Below are 26096 nucleotides of genomic sequence, written 5' to 3'. Positions count from 1 at the left end.
GCATCCCTCCTGTGAAGAAGAAAAATTTACGAGTAATACCTTATTAAATAGCCAAAGAATGATATTGCAACTTAGTCATTGTATTTTTTTTACTATTTCAAATCAGTCAATAACTTACAATATTTTGTTATAGTAGTCCGTAACCAGTAACTACTAACTTGTGTATACATACGAGTCTCTCGATTTACAATTATACATCGTTGGTATAATTTTACGCCATTCAGTCACAAATGCCCCACACTTAAATTATATCTACAAGCTGGATAGACGCGTTGTGTGTGAAAATATGAATAAACGTGTTGGTGGTTCAGTTTTTTTATAAAAAAAAATAAAATAAAATTGTTGATGGTTCAGTAACTAAATTGCACTTTTAGGGAAGGTGGGATGTAGAGAGTAAAATGGGCAAAAAAATTGGTGTCCCCACATTAGGTGAGAAAAAGCGGTTATTATATAAAATACCCATATCACTCACCCACCCAAATCACCCAACTCAAATAAGAACGAGGAAGAACTCGAGGATGATGAGCAAGACCAGTTCTGGGGTTGGTGAAGAAGACCAACAAATTATTGATATTTAGTTATGTTTAGTTCTACTTTTATTTAGTTGTAATAAGCCTCTGCTTACTAAGTTTTGTTGTTTTCAATTAAGGATTGTAAATGCAATTTAAATTTGAGTTTAAGAAAGACTATATAATTTTAGTTTCATGAATGAGTAGACCGGTTATTTCGAAATTCTGTACTCCAAGGCTTGTTGTTTAATGTGAAAACGTTAAATAACCCTGATGTCAACTAGACCTAGTTTCGGAACGTGACACGTCTGATCCCTAGTTCGGGGCTTTTGAACGCACTTCAGAACTACCGATCGTCCTTCCGAACTCCCTTTACCAAACGCGGATCTTTGATTGGACAACGCTCTGCTACCGACATAGTTCGGATCTACTGAACTCTATTTCGGAACTTCTGAACTCTCTCAAGTCTAATCACCCAATAAAAACACATACCCTGTCTGATTGACCTGAGATCGGAGCTTCCGATCTCCAGTTCGGTGCTTCGTACTTCCGATCATTGACTCTGGCTTCCGAACCAGTTTGGTGCTTCTGAACTACTCTTCGGAGCTTTCGAACTGTCCCAACACTTGAAGCCTTTGGAACCATTTTTGATCGTTCTAAATCCAATTTTCAACTCCTTATACCCAAATGAGAATATCTTAATCATGTTTAGGCAGTAGGTTAACTTAATTAGGAGTCGGACTACTACATTGTCTGTTGACAAGGGATCACATTCATGATGTCCAGATTCATTATCTCCAACAATCAAATTCAGGAACAATGTTTTCAAAAACATTTTCAATAAGATTTGGTTCACATTGAGATAAATTAGGAGCAGAGCAAGAAAAAGTCTCGTGGACTTGGGTATTATCACTAGGAGATTCATGATCTAACCTAACATTCTCACCATGTTTAGGGGCAGCTACATATTTCTTGATATTTAATATAACCTATTGGTTTTGAGCATAAAAACTCCTCTGCATCAATAACATTTCCATACAGGTCCAAAACCATATCAAGAAGTGGCATTGTCTCCTCAATCTAAATATTTACCAATTATAAGTCCTCATACCAATCATACATATCACCAACATCCTTAATCCCTTTAATTTCTATTAGACCTTATTCTATTACCCACCCAGGAATCCTATAAAAAAATCGAGCATTCACCTTATCACCACCACAGAGGCGATAAAGAACATGTAAATCTTTCATATTAAACTTATCAAAGTTCACTTTCTTAAATTGGTTTTAAACACCCCCGACCTTGATAAGAAATTTTCGGATGTTTACCTTCAAATTTTACCTCGAGCACGCCTCCATACCAAACTTCAAAATCGATTGCTAAATCCATAATACTAGCAAGAAGTGAAAAAGAACATTCACCTATTCCATACTTCTAATCATATCACCATTTCGATTTCTCTTCAACAAGCCGTTGGCTCACAATTAGGGTTCGTGAGAGAAAATCACCCCTCCCCGCGTTTGTTGATGTGTGCAAGATTTTTGTGGAAAACGACGACGTAAAATTAATTTATATGAGAGTATAGAAGTCATTTGCTAATCGAATTTATTTAAAATAGAAAAAGGGGCAGCAAAAGTTTTGAACTTACATAAATATGTTAGACTATTTATTTTACATAGAGAATTTTGTACCAATTAAAACTTCCACATGGATCGGTATGCCTTAATCCCCATATTTATGCTGCCTTGGAAAAATACGTATGCATCAGTTTTTTTTTTTTTTTTTTTTTTTAAAGGAAAAAAGAAATGACGGTATGACATCTTTTATCCATTTTATCATTTCATAGTTAGGAGAGCAAAAACACCCAAGCCCCAAGAATAAATCTTGTCCTGTTGGGAATGCAAAGGAAGTGATGGCCAGGTTTTCAGCTTTTGGCGATGAAGAAGCGCGGAGGCACGCATCCAAGAGACCTCGCACCTCCACTGCCGATCCCGCCACTGACCCGCCTTCTCGACGACCACTGATCCCGCAAGATTCCGAGGAAAGCGAGTCGGACGCTGCGCTTTCTGATACCGATCGTCTTTCACCGACAGAAGAACCAGATGAAGATGAAGAAGGAGAGGATGAGGAAGATGATTATGAGGAGGAGGAGGAGGAAGAAGAAGAAGAGGAAGAACAAGAACAAGAACAAGAAGAAGAACAAGAACAAGAACTGCGAAATCAACCGAGCAGAGATGCTCCGGCACCTGTTACCGTAACCTTAACGGACCCGGATGTACTGGATTGCCCCATCTGCCTCGAGCCTCTAAGCCCTCCGGTTTATCAGGTTTCTTCTTTTGCTTTCTACTTTTTAGAATTTATCCTTTCTTTGTCAATTGAATATGTGCTGGATCCGTTTTGTTGATGACAAAAAATTAGTTTCTTTGATGTATGCAGCTAAGATCTGAGAAGGGGGCGATTGGCCAATTTTTATTTTTTTTAAAAAAAAAACCATGAAAACCGTATATCTACTTTTTGCAAACGTTCAATTTTTACCCCAAAATATATTGAATCATCTGTATTCGTGAATGATTATCAGGAATCTTTTCATATTTGAAGGTGCTTTGGAGCCGGAGCAATTGAATTGGCTTCTATGCTTTTTCAAATTATATGCAACAATCTGAGTCAATTTAGAATCAATATCCTAACTAAGATTTAATTGGTGAAGGTTGGTGATGAATTATTATTTCCAGTGTGTTGTGGGAGATTATTATCCGTGATGAACATGAAGTTGATTGTATCACTTGGTTGGGTCTTATTTAGCCATACGAGCGGAGTAATTTATTGAGGTCTTTATTGGCTTTAGAACTAAATTTAACTCATTGCAAGAGTTTTTCGAGATGGTTGAAAGGGTTGTTCAAAAACGCGCTGTCACGCATTAAGGCACGGATATTTTATAAACCAAAGAATGAGCAAAAGAAGAGAAAAACATGAAACTAAGAGAGATGTTCCAAATTGCACTCATACCCTATGGTGCTTTCTATTCCATTTGCTTAAAATAAGGCGTCCATCTTGGCTTGCACCAGTGAGTCTTGTGCCTTACTTCGTGTTGGACTGGCATATCATGGAGTTCTAATGGGACAATTTCATCCCACATGCACTTATTGTATAGGATAGTTACATTGCATCTTTAGACTGTCTTACTAAAGTTTTCCAGTGATGGATTTGGACCACTGATTTTCTTGGCATATTCATGTAAAAATACTATCTTTTTGTCTCCTCAATTTAGGAGTGTCTTCTTTCTTCCAGCCAGATGATTCATATGGGTTATGTACCTTCTTTCCCTGTTGAAGGATTTGAAACTTCTGTTATCATTTGAAAGTCCAAAACTCTGATTTGTTCTGGTTTTCCAATTTTTGCATCAACTTCTGCAATGTGAAATTTTGTCAAGACTTTCTAGTTTCAGCAAGGTTTGTCCCAATTATCGTGCTTTCAGAACTTGAGTATTTATTAGTCTTCCAAAAGCTTGTGTATGCTAATAATTCATAAATGTGAGTATCTTTATACTTGAAGTTGGCAGAACTGATAATCTGTGTTGATTTAATCTAGTGTGAGAATGGGCATGTATCGTGTTCATCATGCTGCACCAAGATGAAGAACAAATGCGGAAGTTGTAGCTGGCCAATTGGGTACAACCGGTGCAGGGCCATAGAAAAGGTTCTTGAATCAGTCACAATTGCATGTAAAAACACGCAGCACGGGTGTGGGGAGATGATAAATTATAGTAAGAAGCATGATCATGAGAAAACATGCATTTACGTCCCTTGTGAGTGCCCTTATTTTTTATGTACACATGTTAGCCTATCCAATACCCTGTATATGCACTTCGCTCTTGTGCATTCACATGCTTCCAAGAAATTTTTATTCAACACAGCATTTAGCATCATAGTGGAGACCGGTCAGCAGTATATTTTCCTTCAGGAAAAAAATGAAAATATACTTTTTGTCCTTGATCGTACGATTGATTATCTTGGAAGTGTAATCAGTGTAGTCTGTGTTGCGCCAACTTCATCAAAGAGGTCATTCTCTTACGACATTTCTGCAAAAGATGGAACGAGCTCGATCAGAGTAAAAAGTGTTGCGGAGAACATGCGGAAATGGGTTTCGCAGCCTAGGGCAAAAAAGTTGTTCCTGATGCCGAAGGGTTTCATTGATTCAATCGGACAGATCAAGATAGAACTTATGATACAGAGTGTTGCGATACAGAGTGTTGCAAAGTAAGCGCATGGATTGTCTGCATTTTATTTCCTTTTAAATTATATATCCAATGTTACTTTGCATTGCTGCATTTTATTTTCTTTTAAATTATACCCAATGTCTGATTTGAGGTGCTGTAAACATATTTACTAATCATTACGCACTTTTTATGCATTGATAAACAGATATTTTAGGTCTGAACTTTGTTCTGTAAAATGAAGCTGGACGTGTGTGTCCTTCTGAATATGTAGGTCTTGATTCTGTTGTCATTTTTTGCATGCACGTATTTTTAATGTAAATAATTATTTTAAAAAATCTTGGAGTTATTGATGATTAATATATCATTTAGTTATTTTTAGATAGGTTTCTTATAAAACTTTTATTGAATGAAAGAGGGATGTATGAACTTCCTTATGCAAAAATTTATATATTATTATATCCTTTTCGAAGCGATATATGTGATACATAATTTCATATAATTAAAAAATATTTTACAAAATAAAACAACTTGATCATTAGCATATTTCACAAAATAATAAAGTAAGAAAAATTGTTAAATTTTTTATTATACAAAAGTAACATTTTTAGAGTTTTTTTTTTTTGTTTTAAAGTATTGAAAATACATGTTAATGTCCTGTGAAAATTTAATAAGCATTCTTAATATTAATCTTTTATAAGATACCATTTGTCAATTTTCAATTTTCAACGAGAAGAAGCTTATATTTTCATTATTGAAGGTGGGGTTCTTGAAAAAAAAAAATATATATATATTCTCTTTTAAAATAAAAGCCTGAGAATGAATTTGTGAAGACTTTCTTACCCATCCGTAGCCTTCTATCCTATATCACAATTTTCAGTCCACAAAATAGCTCTCCCCCACAGATATCTGATCGGAAGGAGGACTAATTCCAGAAACAAGAATGGACTACTGCCCTTGAGATGGAACCAAGAAATTTCGACCAAACTGAAGGACTCTATTATTACTTCTTTTTGATCCATCAGATCAGATATGGCACTAATCTCTCCAATATCTCATCGTTGCACTTTCTCAACCAAAGGCCAGCACCGATTAATCCATCCATCATGGCTCGGACATGGTCGAATGTCGACGAGGCCGAAGAACCTCGTGGCGGCAATGTCTTACTCTCTCGATGATGCTCTTTCGACTTCATCTCTTTTGGTGGAGCAACTTCACGACCCTCTGTCTCTGTTTTTGCTAGCGGAGAGTTCCGGTTACTCGTCGGCCAGTTACTACACTTCTCTCGGTCTCTTCATCATCTCAGTTCCCGGTCTGTGGTCCCTCATCAAACGTTCTGTCAAATCTAAGGTATCATGTTTCCTTGTTTCTTTTCCGCTTGTCCCTCGTATGTAACAGAAGAATCGAAACGTGACACTCGAGCTGCTGTAGTGTACTGTACGTCAGCTTTAGTTTTTTAGCCAAGGGTCCCGTATATTTGACTCCGGTATAAGCACAGGTTGTGCAGAAGACATTTATTGGAGACGGGGAGGTGAAGAAGGCGCCTAACCAGGTGGCAGGGGAGATTCTTTCATTCTTTATCCGGAATAGTTTTTCTGTGGCGGACCGGGGCGAAACAATAGTGTAAGCCACTCACACCACCATCCATCTGAAAATTTTCTTGTTTGTAGGAAGTGTATTGCCAAGTTGTGTTTCATGTGTCTCAAATTCTTTTTGGTCATTTTTTAGATTCGAGGGAATGATGGCTCCAAGCCGTGGTCAAGCTGCTCTGCTTACTTTCTGCACCTGTATAAGTCTAGCAAGTGTTGCCCTGGTTCTTACAATAACGTTCCCGGACATAGGAAACAATTGGTTTTGGCTTACAATTCTGAGTCCCCTCGCGTAAGTGCACTGCACCCTTGCTCATATTATTCGACTCAAACATGAAAATTGATTCGAAAAACTTGTACAACAGAGGCGCGTATTATTGGACAAGAGCGTCGAGAAAGGAGCAGATCAAGGTGAGAATGATAGTGGCCGATGATGGATCTCTGTCGGAGATTATCGTACAAGGTGACGATCAACAGGTAGAGGAAATGAGGAAAGAGCTGCAGCTTAGTGAAAAGGGAATGGTGTATGTGAAAGGTATATTTGAAAGATGAAAATTTTGTTGCAACAATTTTGACTATTGAAGGCCATTCAATTATTTGGTTGTAATCTCTTGCAATTTTGAGTTTCAACTATTTGCGATCAAAGATGTTTATATAAATGGATCGCCGATCTTCCAAGATCCAAAATAAAAGGATTTATCTGATCTTACTGGCCCGATGTTCCAAAATTTTCAACAAAGTTTAGGGGCAATACCAAAACGATATCTTATTTATAAATATAAACAAGTTTTTAAAAATTTTCACCGAAATATTGGATAATTCAAGCATACATTAAAATTTCTGATCGGAATTTTGCAAAATTGTATGTTTGATTTATATTCATGTGTTTATGCTATAAATATAAAATTATATTCTCATCAAATTTTACAAAATCTTGACTAATTAATATCAATCATATATATGTCATCTTTATGAAATGTCCGAGCACGCATTGTGCGTGTTGTTAAAACATGAATATTTATTATTATTTTTGTTGTTGTTATTAAATTTTTATTTCTAACATATTTACATTTAAATTAAAATGAAGACACGACAAATGAAGAACATTGTCACATGAAGTTTAAAATAGAGATTTTTATTTTGTTTTGTTTTGTTTTGCCTTTTGAAGGGTATTTCTCAACCGATTGTTCTCAACTTGGTTCAGTTGATGTGTCTGGCAGACCCTTTTGCTTTGCTTTAACTTCCTTATATGACAAGGACAATTTGTCGTAGTCATTTACCATTTCATGCAATGCATTTTTCAGATCTTCCCGTGTAAAATCACTTGAGTTAAAATCGAATACATGTTTTCTTGTGGATGGTTGATCATCAATGACCATCAAACACTTGATTTTCTCATCATCACTGTAGTTGCTTGATGTCTATGACTCAGATAAGTCACATCGGAATCTGCCCACGTTACTTTGCTTTATTCTGCTATCAACGCCTTGTGCCTCTTTTTGTATGGATTCTTTTCCTCTTTGGATTTGGATTTCATTCTTCTCTCATAGGGCTTATTGCCCTTCTCAACTGACTTCTTCTCATCTTTCTTTGGCTTGGTACAGTCGGCAATAAAGTGGTCTATCATGCATTTGACTCATCAGTTGAGTTCTTCTGGCAATTTCTTCTATAGATCCACCTTGATTATTCCTCGTAAATTTTCCAAACTTTTCACAAATAATGGCATGGCGTCATTACTCAATTGCTCGACAGTTTTCTCAATTGAACAAGATGATTTCGACTTGACTGCTGCAAGAGTCTTTGTAACTTGGTGATATGTGCATTTTATGCACTTAATTTACATATAATTTGACCTGGATTTTGTGATGTATCGAGTGGATTTTATGCGTATTTGTTGTTGTTTTTGTGAGATGCAAGGATTGGAGGAAAAGTAACAAGAAGAAGCAGAAAGATGAAATATGGAGCAGTAAATTCAGAAAATTACTGGGAATGTTTGAGACATCGAAATCCAATCTCCACTGTTCATAACGAATTTTTGGATGTTTTAAAGCTGCTTTCAAAATTTCAGCTTGATCCGACGGTTAGATTGTGATATATGATTTTTTGAAAAATGTCGCATGCGCGCTGGACCATGAGCTATAATGCAGCTGCGCAAAGAACAAGAGCAATTGCGCTTGGTCTGGATGGGAATGAAGAATTGAAGCGCAATTGCGCTGGTTGGAAAAGCAATTGTGCTACTTTTGAGCACAATAACGCTGGATGGAGTTGTTGAAGTGCAGTTGCGCTTGATTCATGCGCAATAGCGCTGTAGGTGGGAGGCTGTGGAAAAGAAAGGACAGAGATGCATGCGCGCCCGCTCAGAAGAATCCGCGCGCCCGCGCTGTCTGGAGGATGTTGAAATTGTGAGACAGAGAAGCATGTGCGCCCGCGCTGCTGCAAATTTCTAAAGTTAGAGTTTGATCGACAAAGGAAATTTTGGGATTTTTCTGGGCTTTTCTTAGACGATTTTGAGGCGCATATAAAAGGAGATTTTGAGACACAATTGAGGAGGAAGCAGCCACACATATCAGAAAACATAACAACACGCACGAGAGAAAGACTCGAGAGGAGAAATCTGTGCCATCACTTGAAGAAGAACTCGGAATCAAGCGAAGACGAAGGACGCGAAAGCTACTTCGGATTTGTTCTTCTTTCTCGTTTTCTTATTAAATTATGATTTGATGTCTAGGATTGAAAACATGATTTGCTTTTATCAGTTTTTGAGTATGAACTAAATTTTATTAGTCTAGAGATTGACGTAGTGTAGTAACCCAGATTCTATTTTAAGATAATAATATAATAAACATGATTAAGGGTTAGTGTTTAACCAATTCAAGGGTTTAATTGGGCTTCAAGAGCACGAATTAGACTTCCAAGCATGGACAGGATCGGACCCAGATCAGAAGCTCCCAACCCTGCAGATCGAAAACACCAGAATGGAGCCAGTTTACTTCGGAACTAAGGCAGGATCGGAAGCTGCGATCTCCAACTGCCAGCAATTCTTGATGACTCAGCCATGAATTTTGACAAGTGTTGGACGTAGAGCAGATCAGAAGCTCCGATCTTTGGATCGGAAGTTTCGATCCCAACGTGTCACGCATGCATGCATCGAGCTGGATCAGAAGCTCCGATCCCGAGATCGAAAGCTCCGATCATCACCGGATTTTTCCCTATAAATAGGGGTCTTCAGAGTTCATTTTGAATTACGAATTTTCGAATTTCCTTCTTTAGTTATATAGTATGAGATATACACTTGAGGGCCCTATCGGTTAATAGAGAGGTTCTGGAATAACAAAGGTGTTGTTATAGTCCTCCAGAACATGCGACTCCAAAGGGCTTACTACGGACGAAGGTATGGTCCGGGAATCTTATTAAATTTTGAGATTATTTACTAGCTTAGTTAAGGCTTATAGAACTTGTGTAGTGATATGATGAACTTTTGAATATAGGCTTGGAACTTAGGTCCTACTAGACTCAAACTAGCTTAGAGGTACGTACACATTGACTGAGATTGCCAGCGAGTATGCATGTTTATATGTTGCACTTCTGTGGCATTATTATGTGGCATGATGTATGGTTTACTGCTTTTCATATTCATATGTCATGTGCACATACACGTTGAGTCTTTTCCTTTGATATACCTGTATTTAGCCTAGAGTCGGATGTACCGTTATAGCGGGGGGTTCTAGGAGATATTCTAGAACCGGATGTACCGTTATAATGGGGGGTTTTAGGCGAGTGTGGTTGTACCCAGAGGTTTGATCCGAGCGGTCACAACACTCATTGGCGCCGGTTATTAGCATGACTTTCAGATGACTTATTACCCGTCATCACGATTGCATGCATCATATACATATGTTTACTCATGTTTATGTATTGGGCGTTAATCTCTCACGTCCTAGTTATTATCTTGGACACCCCATTCTACGGGGGAGGTCGCAGGATGGACGGAGCTGGTAGTTTGAGGCAGGACTATGAGCAGGAGCTTTCAGTGGGCATTCTATACAACAGGATTTGTTATAGCTTTATAATGTTTTAGATAGTTTTATTTATAAGTCTCTTCGATATGGTTGTATCACTACTGAGTTTAAGCTTTGAACTATTGTATTAAATTTGATATGGGTTATGTTTCCGCGTGTTTTACTCTGTTAAGTAATTATATTTTAATTAAGATTAATGCATGCCATAGTTCCCAGTTAATAAGTGATTCAATGCAGGGTTACTACATTTGTGGTATCAGAGCATGCATAAATTTTGGGATTAGTACTTGGGATTTAGTCTAGTCTTGAATAATTATTGCGCATTTGGGATTTAAATGTGCAAATATTTTTCAGATATGGCTGAAAGAGGTGACGAGAGTCATAGTAGTGTTGGCCAGGCAGCAGGTCATCATCATCATCATCGCCATCACCAAGAAGGTAGACGTCTCTATTCTATCAATAAATTTCTACAAGTACGACTGAAACCCTTGATGGGAGGCAAGAAACTGGATGGCCAGGATCGAAAGTGATTTTCGAGCTTTCGATTGTACTGAGGAGCAGAAGCTAGAAGTTCTTGATTTTGTTCTCGATGGAAGAGCATGCTTATGGTGGGACTCCAAGCCTGCTCAGGCGCATACTGAGAGAGGACGGGTGACTTGGGAGGATTTCTGTCAGCAGTTCCAGAGACTTTATTTTCCTCTAGCTGTCCGTCAGGCACGATCTATGGAGTTGTTTACACTGAAGCAAGGATACATGACTATTGATGAGTATCAGCAGCGATTCATTGATCTGCTGCCTTACAGTCCCCATATCAATGAGAGTGATGCGTCCAAGTATGATATATTTCTGCAAGGCCTCAACCAGGATATTTATTCACAGGTTGTTTGTGATGATCCGACATCATATGAAACTCTAGTTAATCGATGTCGTCAAGTGGAGAACAGCAATAGACGGGCACAACTGATGATGTCAGGACAACCTAGTGGATCTCTTGGGCCTAGGGCTCAATCTGTTGTGCAATCAGGTTCTACGTTTTCTTCTACTACTACTTCTTCTGGTTCTCGAGGCATGTTCCGATTTGGTAAGAAGAAGAAGAATGACCATTGTAATCATTGTGGTGGGAAGCATTCTACTGCAGCATGTCGGAAGGCATCTGGTGCTTGTTTTATCTGTGGCGAGCAACGGCATCTGCGAAGGGATTGTCCTACTCGTATGGGAGCTGCTAGTGGATCGGGATCACATGCTGGATCTCAGGCTTCTATTTATCCACATCAGCCACCAGCACCACCTAGTTCTTCCAGTCTTCGCCCACGTACTCTGGGGCAAGTATTTGCTCTTTCTCACGAGCAGGCTACAGAGGAAAGCGATCGCATGTTGGAAGGTACCTTTTTGTTATGTGGTATTCCTGCAATTGTTTTAATTGATACTAGAGCATCGCATTCTTTTATTTTTAGACGTTTTGTTAAGAGACATAGATTATCTTATGTATCATTAGACCTGAATTTAGTTGTATCTACTCCGCTGGAGCAGGAGGTAATAACTAAGCGTCTAGTGATGGGTTGCCTTCTAGAGTTTGAGGTTCATGTGTTGTCTGCTAATCTGATGATTCTAGCGATGAAAGATTTTGATTGTATTTTTAGAATAGATTTGCTGACTTTATATCATGCTACTGTGGATTGTTATCAGCGTCTAGTAAAATTTCATTCGGATGAGGGTGACGGTACTTCTATGGTAAGGGAGCACGACCTTCGATGCCACTTGTCTCGGCTCTGAAGGCATGTCATGTCTTAGAGTCAGGTGGGGAGGGCTACCTCATATATGCAGTTGATATGTCCACGAGTAGTCAGGGTATTGATCAGTTACCAGTAGTCAGCGAGTTTTCTGATGTATTTCCTGATGAGATTCCTGGTTTTCCTCCGGTTCGAGAGGTTGAATTTGGTATTGATCTAGTACCATGAACAGTACCTATATCCCAATCACCTTATCGTCTGGCACCGTCAGAGATGAGGGAATTGAAACAGCAGTTGCAGGACTTGCTTGATAAGGGATATATACGTCCGAGTGTTTCTCCGTGAGGAACACCTGTTTTATTCGTCAAGAAGAAGGATGGATCGATGCGATTATGTATTGATTACAGACGGTTGAATCGTGTCACCATCAAGAATAAGTATCCTTTTCCACGAATTGATGGTCTGTTCGATAAATTACAGGATACTTCTGTTTATTCCAAGATAGATCTGAGATCAAGATACCATCAGATGCGGGTACGAGACTCAGATATTGCTATGACTGCTTTCAGAACCAGATACAGGCATTATGAATTTCTTGTGATGCCATTTGGTATGACCAATGCACCGGAAGTCTTTATGAATCTGATGAATCAAGTATTTCGAGAATATCTGGATAGATTTTTCATCGTCTTCATTGATGATATTCTTGTATATTCTCACGATAGGGATGAGCATGCACAACATCTGAGAATTGTTTTACAAACGTTACGGGAGAAGCAGTTGTATGCAAAGTTGAGCAAGTGTGAGTTTTGGCTTGATCGGGTAGTGTTTCTCGATCATGTGATTTCTAGTGAAGGAATATCTGTGGATCCAAGCAAGATAAAGGCAGTGCTGAACTGGTCTCGTCCGACGACGGTTGCTAAGATCCGGAGTTTCCTGAGTCTAGCGGGTTATTACCGTCGGTTCATCGAGAATTTTGCACAGTTGGTCAGGCCTTTGACACAGCTTACACGGAAATATTTTGCCTTCACATGGTCCTCGGATTGTGAGGAATCATTTCTCGAGCTGCATAAACGTCTTACTACTGCACCTGTGCTAGCTCTACCTTCTAGATCATGAGGCTATATTGTTTACACTGATGCCTCTGGTCAGGGGCTAGGATGTGTTTTGACACAACATGGACATGTTATTGCTTATGCTTCTCGACAGTTGAAGATGCATGAGACGAATTATCCAGTGCATGATCTCGAGTTAGCCGCCATTGTATTTGCACTCAAGATTTGGAGGCATTATCTATATGGATTACAGATCACAAGAGTCTGAAATATTTATTCACTCAGACGGAGTTTAATATGCGACAGAGACATTGGATGGATTTACTGAAATATTATGACTGCGAGATTAAGTATCATCCAGGTTCTGCCAACCTTACTTTTGATGCCCTGAGTCGGCAGGTGAGACTTTCTGCACTTCAGACTAGTGATTTATCTTATATGATTCAGGAATGTTGTTCGCTGAGTTTCACATTCAAGCACAAGAAAGGAAAAAATGAAATTCGTTTATATACTATTTTATCTGAGCCAGCATTGTACTCTCGGATGAGAAAATCTCAGATATCAGATGCTAAGACTCAGAATTTGGCACGTCTAGACAATGGAGTTAATACATCTAGGTTCCATTATCAGACAGATGGTTTATTATGCTTATCGAATCGAGTGGTTGTACCTGATGATGCGGAGCTCAGGAATGAAATTCTATCTCAAGCTCACAGGAGTCGACTGTCAGTTCATCCTGGAAGCATGAAAATGTATAAAGACTTGCGAACTAGATTTTGGTGGAAGAGGATGAAGCGGAGTGTGTATCAATTTGTGTCTCGATGTCTTGTTTGTCAATAGGTCAAGGCAGAACACCGACGACCAGGTGGATTATTGCAGAATCTTGAGATTCCCGAATGGAAGTGGGAGCATGTGACTATGGATTTTGTCACCCACTTGCATATGACAGTGTGATGCTATCTGGGTCGTTGTTGACCGTTTTACGAAATCAGCACACTGCATTCCTTACAACAGGGAGTATTCCTACGATCTCATGACACGCTTATACATCCAGAAGATAGTGTGATTACATGGGATTTCGGTGAGCATAGTCAGTGACAGAGATCCTCGGTATACTTCACATTTCTGGGGTAGTTTTCAGCAGGCATTGGGTACCACTCTGAGTTTGAGCACTGCATATCATCCGGAGACTGATGGGCAGTCGGAACGGACGATACGTACGCTTGAGGATATTTTGTGTGCTTCTACGATGGATTTTGGCTTAACTTGGCAGGATCCGTTACCTTTGATTGAATTTTCCTACAATAACAGTTATCATCGCAGTATTGATATGGCACCCTTCGAGGCATTATATGGTCGCCGATGTCATACTCCATTATTCTGGGATGAGGTGGGAGATGACAGGTAGAGGGTCCGGAATTGGTACACCATATTGTAGACAAGGTAGATTTGATCAAGCAGATGATCAAAGTTGTTCAAGATCGACAAGCCAGTTATGCGAATATGCACCGCAGGTCACTTCAGTTCGAGCCTGGTGAATATGTATTCCTTCGAGTATCACCTTTCAGGAAGGTGATGAGATTTGGTTCGAAAGGAACTTATCATCTCGTTTTATAGGGCATTTCCAGGTACTGGAGAAGATTGGAGACGTTGCTTATCATTTGGCATTACTGCCATATCTTTCCAGTAAACATGATGTTTTTCACGTGTCGTTACTTCGAAAGTATATAGCTAATGAGTCACATATTATCCAGCCTACTGACGTTCAGCTAGAACCCAGATCTGTCTTATGTTGAACGACCACTCCATATCCTTGACAGGAAGGAGAAAGTGCTTTGGAATAAGATTATACCACTTGTGATGGTACAGTGGCAGCGCCGAGGCCTTGAAGAAGCAACTTGGGAGACGGAAAGCCATATACGAGCAGAATATCCTGAGTTGTTTGCTTTGTATTATTAATTACCATATATCAATGTAATTTCAGTCTGATGTAATAAAACATGGTGTTATGTTTCATATTATTATCTTGATCATTACTTTAGAGTTTCTTTCGCGGATGAAATATCTAAAGATGGTGAGAATGTAGTAACCCAGATTCCATTTTAAGATAATAATATGATAAAAATGATTAAGGGTTAGTGTTTAACCAATTCAAGGGTTTAATTGGGCTTCAAGAGCACGGATTATACTTCCAAGCGTGGACATGATCGGAAGATCCGAACCCAGATCGGAAGCTCCGAACCCTGCAGATCGAAAGCACCAGAATGGAGCCAGTTTAATTTGGAACTAAGGCAGGATCGGAAGCTCCGATCTCCAACTGCCAGCAATTCATGATGACTCAGCCACGAATTTTGACAAGTTTTGGACGTAGAGCAGATCGGAAACTCCGATGGCTGGATCGGAAGTTCCGATCCCAACGTGTCACACATGCATGCATCGAGCTGGATCAGAAGCTCCGATCCCGAGATTGGAAGCTCCGATCGTCTTTTTCCCTATAAATAGGGGTCTTCAGAGTTCATTTTGAATTACGAATTCCCGAGTTTTTTTCTTCAGTTATATAGTGTAAGATATACACTTGAGGGTCTTATCGGTTAATAGAGAGGTTCTGGAATAACAAAGGTGTTGTTATAGTCCTCCAGAACAAGCGACTCCAAAGGGCTTACTACGGACGAAGGTATGGTCCAGGAATCTTATTAAGTTTTGAGAGTATTTACTAACTTAGTTAAGGCTTATAGAACTTGTGTAGTGATACGGTGAACTTTCGAATATAGGCTTGGAACTTAGGTCCTACTAGACTCGAACTAGCTTAGAGGTACGTACACATTGACTGAGATTTCCAGCGAGTATACATGTTTATATTTTGCATTTTTTTGGCATTATTATGTGGTATGATGTATGGTTTACTGCTTTCCATATTCATATCTTATGTGCACATACACGTTGAGTCTTTTCCTTTGATAAACCTGTATTTAGTCTAGAGCCGGATGTACCATTATAGTTGGTGGTTCTAGGAGATATTCTAGAACTAAATGTACCGTTATAGTGTGGGGTTCTAGGCAAGTGTGGTTGTACCCAAAAGTTTGATCCGAGCGGTCACAACTCTCATTGGCGGCGGTTATTAGCATGACTTTCAGATGACTTATTACTTGTCATCACAATTGCATGCATCATATACATATGTTTACTCATGTTTATGTACTGGGCATTAATTGCTCACGTCCTAGTTATTATCTTGGACACCCCATTCCACGGGGCAGGTCGCAGGATGGACGGAGCAGGTAGTTCGAGGCAGGACTAGGAGCAGGAGCTTTCAGTGGGCATTTTTTATACAGCAGGATTCATTATAGATGTGTAATGTTTTAGACATTTTTATTTATAAGTCTCTTCGATATGGTTGTATCACTACTGAGTTTATGTAGAGACCCTTACCGAGATCACCTACTAATCAAAAACTTAACCATGCAATTAACTTAATTAAACAGATAAACCAGAATTAAACTGCGGAAGCAATAACAATATACAATTCCAAGGAAAGGAATCTGCAACCCAAATAGTTATACAACCAAATCGAATACTGTATCAACCCAATACAATACAATGAAACCCTAGGCGAAGCTCCAGCTGTCCAATCCACTGCCTAGCCCCTCTTGGATCCACCCGCCTCATCCAATCGCAAACCTGCCCCATGGAATAGGGTGTCCAGATACACAAAGTACGAGACGTGGGCATAAAATTCTCAGCACGAGAGTATGATTATACATGAATGCAAGTGTACCGCCTACTGAATAGAGGCCAAGAATCAGATAACAAAGATCGGGCCCTAGTATGTAGCACGATGTGCCGTCGCTTCAGGAGGTGGCTCACATACCGAATACCAGTAGATACTCCGAACTCAAATCGATGGTAGTTCATCCACTAACAGGATAGGGTAAAACCCTACTAACAGACATCTCAAAAGAGATAGCTCAATATGCAGATGTATGCAGCATAAAATCATGTCATATAAATCATGCAGTCACATAATACATACATACTCAGTCAGGATATCTCGAACAGTACTTTCATACCTCAAATACTAGGCAAGCTCTACCAGCTCTAAGTCCACGCCTATAGTCCGCGCTACAATGCCAAATGATACTAATATCATTATATTTCTCTAAAAGCCTTAACTAAGCTATTGCATACTTCTAAATATTTTTAGGAAGCAAAAGCTATACCTGCGTCCGTCGTCAGCCCTTTGCTGTCGATTGCCTCAAAACTAGGCCACAGCTCCGCTACAACGTCTGGGCCGCTATGCCACTTCCGGATTCCCAACGGGATGCCTAGAAAGCCCTAGATCTAAGCTGGAAGACCAAGGAATCGAAAGAAGAGAGGTGAATGGTGCACTTGAAAATGAATCTCGCCACCTCTATTTATAGCCGGAGTTCGGGCCGTACTGTAGTATCCCGAACCCATTTTTAGTGATTAACTGTTATTTAATCCAATAAACATGATTAAGGAGACTTCTAATGGATTAACGGAGCCCGGGATTAGACCCAGTATGATCAGAAATGGTCCGGAGGGTCAGGCAGAACGGAAGCAACGTTCTAGGAACGGATGCAACGTTCGTGCCATCAGAAATGCATCACTGCTTACGTACTTGATGTGACATTGGCACCATCGGAAGTAACGATGGTGAATGGACACAACGTTCGTCAAGAAGAACGGACGCAACGATGGAGGATCGGACGCAACATTCGTTGTCTATAAATAGGGGTGCCGAGGCTCACATTTGAGCACACTTTTCATCTCTTCTTTCTCGATTCCTTAGTCTTCTAACTCAGATCTAGGGAGTTCTAGGCGTCCCGTTGGAAATCCGGAAGTGGCATAGCGATCCAGGCGTCGTAGCGGAGCTGTGGCCTAGTTTTGAGGCAATCGACAGCAAAGGGCTAACGACGGACGAATGTATAGTTTTTGCTTCCTAAAAATATTTAGAAGTATGCAATAGCCTAGTTAAGGCTTTTAGATCTCTATAATGATATTAGTATCATTTGGCAGTGTAGTGCGGATTATAGGCGTAGACCTAGAGCTGGTAGAGCGCGCCTAGTGTTTGAGGTACGAAAGTACTGTTCGAGATATCCTGACTGAGTATGCATGTATTATGTGACTGCATGATTTATATGCCATGATTTTATACTCCATACATTTACATCTTGAGCAATCTCTATTGAGATGTCTGTTAGTAGAGTTTACCCTATCCTGTTAGTGGATGGACTTCCATCGATTTGGGTCCCGTGTATCCACTGGTATTTTTGGTATGTGAGCCACCTCCTGAAGCGACGGCATAGCGTGCTACATACCAGGGCCCGGTCTGTCTTTGTTATCTGATCTTTGACCTCGAGTCTGTAGGGAGTTCACTTGCATGCATGTATACTCATACTCTCGTGCTGAGCATTTTATGCTCACATCTCGTACTCTATGTTTCTGGATGCCCTATTCCTTGGGGCAGTTTTGCGACTGGACGAGGCGGGTCGATCCAGGAGGGTCTAGGCAGTAGTCAGCCAGCTGGAGCTTCATCTAGTTTTCTTTTACTGTTGTTATTGGGTTGATACAACTTTCGATTTGGTTGTATAAACTATTCGGATATTTGCAAATTCCTTTCCTTGGGATTGTATAATGTTTATGGTTTTCGCAGTTTAATTCTGATTTCTGTTTAATTAAGTTAATTGCATGCCTAAGTTATGTTAGTAGGTGATCCAGGTAAGGGTCACTACACGTCCGAACCCCACTTCGGAGCCTTCGAACACGTTCGGGCCATCCGAACTCGACTTCGGAGCGTCCGAAGTCCCATTAATACGTCAACCGTGACATCATCTTGCTGACGTAAGCAATGACGTAATACTGGACTCCTATCGGACCATTCGAACCTGCCGACGGAGCGTCCGAACACGTTCGGAGCCTCCGATCCTGGCTTCGGATCGTCCGATCACGTTAGAAGCCTCCGATCTTTCTTTCGGAGCATCCGAACTCAAGTTTAGTAAATGCGATTAGATCCTGAATCTCATTATTTGGTTACGGGCTACTACATTATCCCCCACTTAAGATATTTCATCCTCGAAATCAAATCTTAAGTACTGAATGTAAAATAATATGCGAAAACATTCTTTATTCAATTTAAACGGTTACAGAGTTCAAAACTGAATGAAACACGACAATAAAATGAAAACAACTCAGGATGCTCTAAACGCATCCTACTCTCAAGCTCCCACGTGGCTTCTTCAGTGCCTCGGCGCTGCCACTGAACTAAAACTAGAAGAATGACTTTATTCCGCAAGACCTTATCCTTATGATCCAGAATACGAATAGGCCTCTCTACATAGGTCAAATCCGTATCCACCTGAACTTCAGACGACTGCAGAATATGAGACTGATCCGCCACATATCATCGCAACAGAGATACGTGGAACACGTTGTGAATACTGGATAGATATGGTGGCAAAGCCAAACGGTAATCCAAATCGCCTATGCTCTCCAAGATTTCAAACGGACCGATAAATCTGGGAGACAACTTGCCCTTGAGGCCAAATATGAGAATCCTGCGCAAAGATGAAACTCTCAAAAACACCTTCTCCCCAACATCAAACTGCAAAGGCCTATGCTTAGTATTAGCATAGCTGGCCTGACGATCCTGTGCAGTCTTAATCCATTTTTTGATCTGATCAACAATATCTGTTGTCTGCTGGACTAAATTCAGTCCTTCAGCCTGTCACCCCCCCCCCCCCCCCCCCACTTCTTCCCAAAAAAGTGGAGTACAAAAACGTCGTCCGTACAACGCCTCAAAAGGTGTCATCCCAATTCTACGATGATAGCTGTTGTTGGACGCAAACTCAATCAATGGCAAATGATCATGCCAGGCTGAACCAAAATCCATAATGCACGCTCGAAGCATATCCTCCAAAGTACGGATAGTGCGCTCTGACTGACCATCTGTCTCCGGATGATAGGCAGTACTCAAACTGAGAATAGTGCCCATCGCACGCTGAATACTCCCCCAAAACCTAGAAGTAAAGATGGGGTCACGATCGCTGACAATGCTCACAGGCACTCCATGAAGTCGAACGATCTCCTAAATGTACAACCGAGCCATACGATCCACATTGTACACTCGGCTATAGGAAATGAAATGAGCTGACTTGGTGAGTCGGTCTACCACAACCCAGATAGCATCACAGTTCCTCGAGGATACCGGCAAATGGGTCACAAAATCCATCGTGATAAACTCCCATTTCCACTCAAGAATAGGCAGACTGTGAAGAAACCTCCAGGTCATCGGTGCTCTGCTTTGACCTGCTGACAAACCAAGCATTTCGAAACATACTGATACACACTGCGTTTCATTCCCTTCCACCAAAACCGAGTACGTAGATCCTTGTACATCTTGTTACTCCTCGGATTAATACTCAACTTAGTGCGATGTGCCTGAGACAAGATCTCCTCTCGCAACTCCTCATCCTCCGAAATCACAAGCCTACCAGACAAACACAGAAAACCATCTGACTGATAGTGAAATCCAGACGTGCTACCCTCGTTGGCTAAGCGAGCCAAACGCTGGGTCTTCAAATCAGACATCTGAGCATCCCGAATCCGCGAATACAAAGTTGGCTCAGATAGTATCGCAAACATCTGGATACTCTTCATACCTTTCTTGTGCTTTAAGGTATACCCTGAAGAACAACAATCTCCGATCGCACTAGACATCGAACAAGCCTGAAGTGCGGATAGTCGTACCTTGAGACTCAAGGCATCAGCAGTGAGATTAGCAGCTCCCGGATGGTACTTAATCTCGCAATCATAGTCCTTAAGCAAGTCCATCCAACGCCTCTGTCTCATGTTGAACTCCGCCTGAGTGAACAAATACTTGAGACTCTTGTGGTCAATGAATATATCAAATTTCTCACCATATAGATAATGACGCCAGATCTTCAAAGCGAACACAATGGCTGCTAACTCCAAATCATGAACTGGATAATTGTCTTCGTGCAACTTCAAATGTCTAGAGGCGTATGCGATCACATGCCCCTTCTGAGTCAGGACACAACCTAACCCTTGAAAAGAAGCATCTGTGTAAACCACATACCCTCCTGATCCTGACGGTAACGCCAACACCGGCGTAGAATTCAACCATCGTCGAAGCTCACAAAAATTCTCCTCACACTCTGAGGACCACTCGAAATTGACACCCTTGCGGGTAAGCTGCATCAACGGTCGGGCTATCTTGAGAAGTTCAAAATGAAACGACGATAGTATCCTGCTAGACCCAGAAAACTACGGATCTCAGCAACCGTTCGGACGCGACCAATTAAGCACAACCTCAATCTTGCTTGGATCAACAGAAATCCCCTCCCTGGATATGATATGGCTAAGAAACACCACTCGATCCATCGAAAACTCACATTTACTCAGTTTGGCGTACAACTGCTCATCCCGAAGAGTCTGTAGTACCAACTTCAAGTGAGAAACATGCTCGTCCGCATCGCGCGAATAAACCAAAATGTCGTCAATGAAAACCACGACAAACTTATCCAAAAACTCCCTGAAAACACGGTTCATCAGATCCATAAATATAGTCGGCGCATTAGTCAAACCGAAATGCATCACTAGAAACTCGTAATGCCCATAGCGAGTACGAAATGCAGTCTTGGCTATGTCCTGGTCTCGTACTCTCATCTGATGATACCCAGATCTCAAGTCAATCTTGGAGTAAACCGAAGTACCTTGCAGCTGATCAAACAAATCATCAATACGAGGCAAAGGATACTTGTTCTTCACAGTAACCCGATTCAACTGCCGATAGTCAATGCACAACCGCATAGACCCATTCTTCTTCTTCACAAAGAGAACAGAAGCTCCCCAAGGAGATACACTAGGACGAATGTACCCCTTGTCCAAAAGATCCTGTAACTGATTCTTCAACTCTCGCATCTCTGACGGCGCCAGACGATACGGTGCTCGAGAAATAGGAGAAGTACCAGACATCAACTCTATGCCAAACTCAACTTCCCTAACAGGAGAAAAACCCGAAATCTCATCTGGAAATATATCTGGGAATTCATCCACAACTGGAATACTCTCTATCCCAACGCTTTCAGCGGACAAATCAACTGCATAGATGAGTTAACCTTCCCCGCAAGACTCCAGAGCTCGACAGGCTCTCAAAGATCATACCAACGGCATCGAAGGTCGTGCTCTCTCACCATAGAAAAACCAGCTATCACTCCCATCCGGATGAAAGCGTACTAATCTCTGATAGCAGTCCACTGAATCTCGATAGGTAGTCAGCAAGTCTATCCCCAGAATACAACCGAAATCGTCCATCGCAAGAATCATGAGATTCGATATCAGAATGTTCCCTTCGAACTCTAAAGGGCAACCCATCACTAGACGTTTTGTAATATCTGGAAAATCCATAAATCTATTCATGATTTATTACAAGAATTTTAAATGAATTTTAAGTTATTGTATTTTATTATTTATGATTTAAATTTTATTATCAACTAAATATATTTATGTGTTGTGTGAATGATTTAAAAAGTTGATATTTCATGTATTAAAATATATGTTTATTTATTTTGTTAAATGATTTTAATGGTTTTGTGCACTTCATTTATGAAGTGTAGATTCATGATTTAAATTAATTGATGTTAGATATATTCCTAATATATATTTATTTATTACAAGATATCTAAATGTTTTCACGATTTAGTTAATCTTGGACTGATAAAATGAGACTAGCCTATGAACAATATCGTAGAAAATAATTTCACGAATATTTTGAGTATAATATTACTATAGTTTTATTCTAATCATCGAGAGGATAGAAAATCTTATTAGTCGAGTTAGAGGTGCATTGAACAAACTACGTTTGATGTAGTATTTCCAACCACCGTCCCTTATTATTTCCTCCCCCTACCCCATCTAAATTAAAGGTTTTGTCCTCTCTCACTCCATACCAATCAATCCTTTTGTCATTTGTCACCCCAATCACACGGTTCATTCCCCATTCTTTTCCTCCATCTTTGTGATTCTCCATCCTTCACCTCGCTTCCCTATGTGCAGCTACCGTAAATGACTCATGTCTTCTTCATCCGGTGTCCAAAATTCATTCCGTTTGAAGGGACATCTTCTTTACATCCGTACCTTTGATTTGAGCTATGAATCTTTATTTTTGGTCGAAGCCATCTTGAACAGCCTAACAACCTCTTGTATTTCATCTTCCTTTGGTTACCTTTTTAGAATGTCTCGATTCCGTTTGAGTAAGGATAGATCTCTACAAGTTCATGTTGATTTCGTTCTTCAAAGATCAAAGGCAAGTTTTTTAACAAGTATTTTAAGGTTTTGAAACCCATTCAAGATTATAATTATTGTAATATGAAAACATATGTTGATGTGCATGTTTTAATGGTTTATGATTTTGAAGAAGCATGAAATTACGAGTATCAAGTTATGAATTGATGAAATCGTGAAGTGTACGTCGTTCTTGTCATGTTCTTGAATTTTATTCAAGAGATACATATTTCTTTTAAGTTCTTATGTGTCCTTGAAGTTTCAAGGGATATTTTATTTAAATTATATAGCTATAGTAGTAGAAAATACCATATTTTGAAGTATTGAGTTAGTTTGAGTTAAAGTTTTGAAATGTTACATGTGTTGGATTGTTTCGGATTAGCGGCACTTGTTACCATTTTGATGATTAAGACTAGTTTACTAATCCAAATAATATGAGGCCAATTTTATTTGGAAGATACCTCATTTATCTACAAGTTTCATGTTTTGAGTTTTGTCAAAATCATTTTGAAAGATTAGTCAAAGTCACCCCGAAGTGTGTCGCGTATTTTGAATTTTTGGAAGTGACACATCTCTGTAGAATGAGCATCACTTTGTACTGCAAACTCCAATTGTGTTGCGATTTCCTGCATTGGAAATCGAAGATCAAGGGCTACAACTTTTATGTTTACACTTTTCCAAATTCCGACTGCAAAATAGAGTTTAATAATGAACAAGCAGACCCATCAGCAAAGCATGCGCGCCCGCGCCCAAAAGGTGGCCCCGCGCATGGCCTTCTGATTTGAATTTTTTTTTAATGTTATTTTAGGGTCCTAAATTCATGGTTATGATCTTTAAAGGCTTATAAAGTATATTTAAGAGTTTCTATGCAAAAAGTTTTAAGTTTTAAGTCACGAACGAAAAGAACGACTTGCGTGGACCGATTATGTTATGTGATGCATGTACATGTCTAAGTTTCATTCATGAAACCTATGTTCAATATGAAAGTATGATTTTTAATCATCTATAACATGCATGAAGTTATCGAGTAAAGTTTTATGTTCATGAAATGAAAGTTATGACGGAAGTTACGATGAAACAATGATGCTTCATAATGATATGATGAACGATAAGTTATGATGAAAGTAAGATGATATGATAAGATGATATGATGATGAAATTATATGATAATGAAGCATAAAGGATTTTGTTGTCTTATGTGTTTTGTGGTGATAATACGGGATTGGTACTTCTGGATGGGCGCCGGAGGGATCTTTACAAATCTACGGGACTGACACTTCGGGATAAGCTCCGGAGGGGCCTTTCCAATTATGAGTTAAGTGATGGAAAGACACGGGACTAGCACTTCGGGATAAGCTCCGGAGGGGCCTTTCCAATTACTTGTTGATCAACAGTAAATGATAATTTTAGGCCTATCAGACGGTTGCCACAACTTCACATAATTCATCAATTAAGATTAAGATCATGCTCACGTTCATGTTTATGTTTATGTCATGATATGTTATGTTCATGGTTTAGGGTCAGGGTTTATTTTCATGATTTACGTTCATCGTCTAATGTTTGTTCAAGTTGCATGATTTTCATTAAATGTTAAGTGTAATTGTTTATTTAAGAATGGAATGGTAAAGTTTTGAGAATATGCATGAAGTTTATTTTCAAGATTTAAAGTTAGGTAAGTTGATGTCCATGTTCAAGTTCTTTGCATCTTTTAAGAATTTTGAAGTTCATGTTCAAGATTTTAAGTTTAAAGTTTCATGATGTTTACGTTAAAGTTTCTCAAGTTCAAGGTATCATGTTATGTATGTTCAAGATATTTTAAGTTTAAATTTTGAAGCAATAATGATATCGATATGCATATTTTAATCTTGTTGAGTCCTTTAGACTCACTATACTTGAATGGTGCAGATGGTTTAGCAGTTTTCATTTACAAAGCTTTGGTAGCACGGCTGAAGAGTCCAAGAGGCGAATTCATTGCATGACACGATAGTTCAGATGCTCAGATATATTTAAAGCAAAAGGATTTACCTATGTTTATTTATGTCATATTGTTACAATATTATATGTACGATGTTTAAAAGTAATGATTTAATTATTTTAATTGTCAGTCTTTTAATGATGAGTTTTTAGGATTTCAAATGTTTAGTCTTTTAAATGTTCATTTCGGTTTGATAATTGTTAAGTGAGTTCCTAGATTATTTTAAATGTATTTGATGTAGTAGTTTGTTTATAGTAACTCACATAGTCACATTCCCTTGTCTCATTTAAATATTAGTAGTAGGTTTTGACATGCCGTATCTTAGATGGACTTAAATGTAGGGTTGCATTCATGTTTCATATTTTATTTTGTTGATTTACTAGGGCGATGCACTCCCTGCATAGTTTAAAAAGTTTTGAAAAAATTTTCTCCTTTGTTTTCGCAACTTTTTTATTAAATGTTAAAAATACGGGACGTCACACGTTTAGCCAAAGCAGATTGACCCGTCGGATTAGAAACAGAAACCACTACGTCTAGTGCAATGCATGGTAACTTATGCCTCTTAACAAAATGTGCAGAAATGAAGGAATGAGATGCACCAGTGTCAATAAGTACAAGAGCAGGTATGCCATATAACAGAAATGTACCTGCGATGACCTTCTCATTCTCCTCTACGGCC

General features: G+C 39.5%; 2 protein-coding genes across 5 annotated transcripts; both read left to right on the top strand.

Annotated features, from left to right (window-relative positions):
• The first annotated feature begins 2335 nt into the window (after window positions 1–2335).
• LOC140888162 (E3 ubiquitin-protein ligase SINA-like 7) lies at window positions 2336–4993 on the top strand. Its single transcript, XM_073295849.1, has 2 exons — window positions 2336–2839; window positions 4102–4993. Exons 1-2 carry the CDS (start codon window positions 2426–2428, stop codon window positions 4771–4773), a joined length of 1086 nt encoding a protein of 361 aa, XP_073151950.1. The 5' UTR covers window positions 2336–2425; the 3' UTR covers window positions 4774–4993.
• Window positions 4994–5433: 440 nt separating this feature from the next.
• Window positions 5434–15001, top strand: LOC140888163 (protein COFACTOR ASSEMBLY OF COMPLEX C SUBUNIT B CCB1, chloroplastic-like). 4 transcript variants are annotated; one of them, XM_073295850.1, is made up of 5 exons: window positions 5434–6076; window positions 6225–6349; window positions 6455–6607; window positions 6681–6850; window positions 7920–8002. In XM_073295850.1, the coding sequence occupies exons 1-5, from the start codon at window positions 5759–5761 to the stop codon at window positions 7985–7987; spliced, it is 834 nt and encodes a 277-aa protein (XP_073151951.1). In that variant the 5' UTR covers window positions 5434–5758; the 3' UTR covers window positions 7988–8002. The 4 variants fall into 4 exon arrangements, with proteins under 4 accessions (XP_073151951.1, XP_073151952.1, XP_073151954.1 ...); XM_073295851.1 differs by lacking the exon at window positions 7920–8002 and adding an exon at window positions 14940–15001 and having other exon boundaries at window positions 5435–6076; XM_073295853.1 differs by lacking the exon at window positions 7920–8002 and adding an exon at window positions 8233–8264 and having other exon boundaries at window positions 5437–6076.
• The last annotated feature ends 11095 nt before the right edge of the window (window positions 15002–26096 follow it).

This window comes from Henckelia pumila, chromosome 3 (genome assembly GCF_033568475.1).
Source record: "Henckelia pumila isolate YLH828 chromosome 3, ASM3356847v2, whole genome shotgun sequence".
NCBI classification, from domain to species: domain Eukaryota; kingdom Viridiplantae; phylum Streptophyta; class Magnoliopsida; order Lamiales; family Gesneriaceae; genus Henckelia; species Henckelia pumila.
This window is presented reverse-complemented; position numbering and strand designations above follow the sequence as displayed.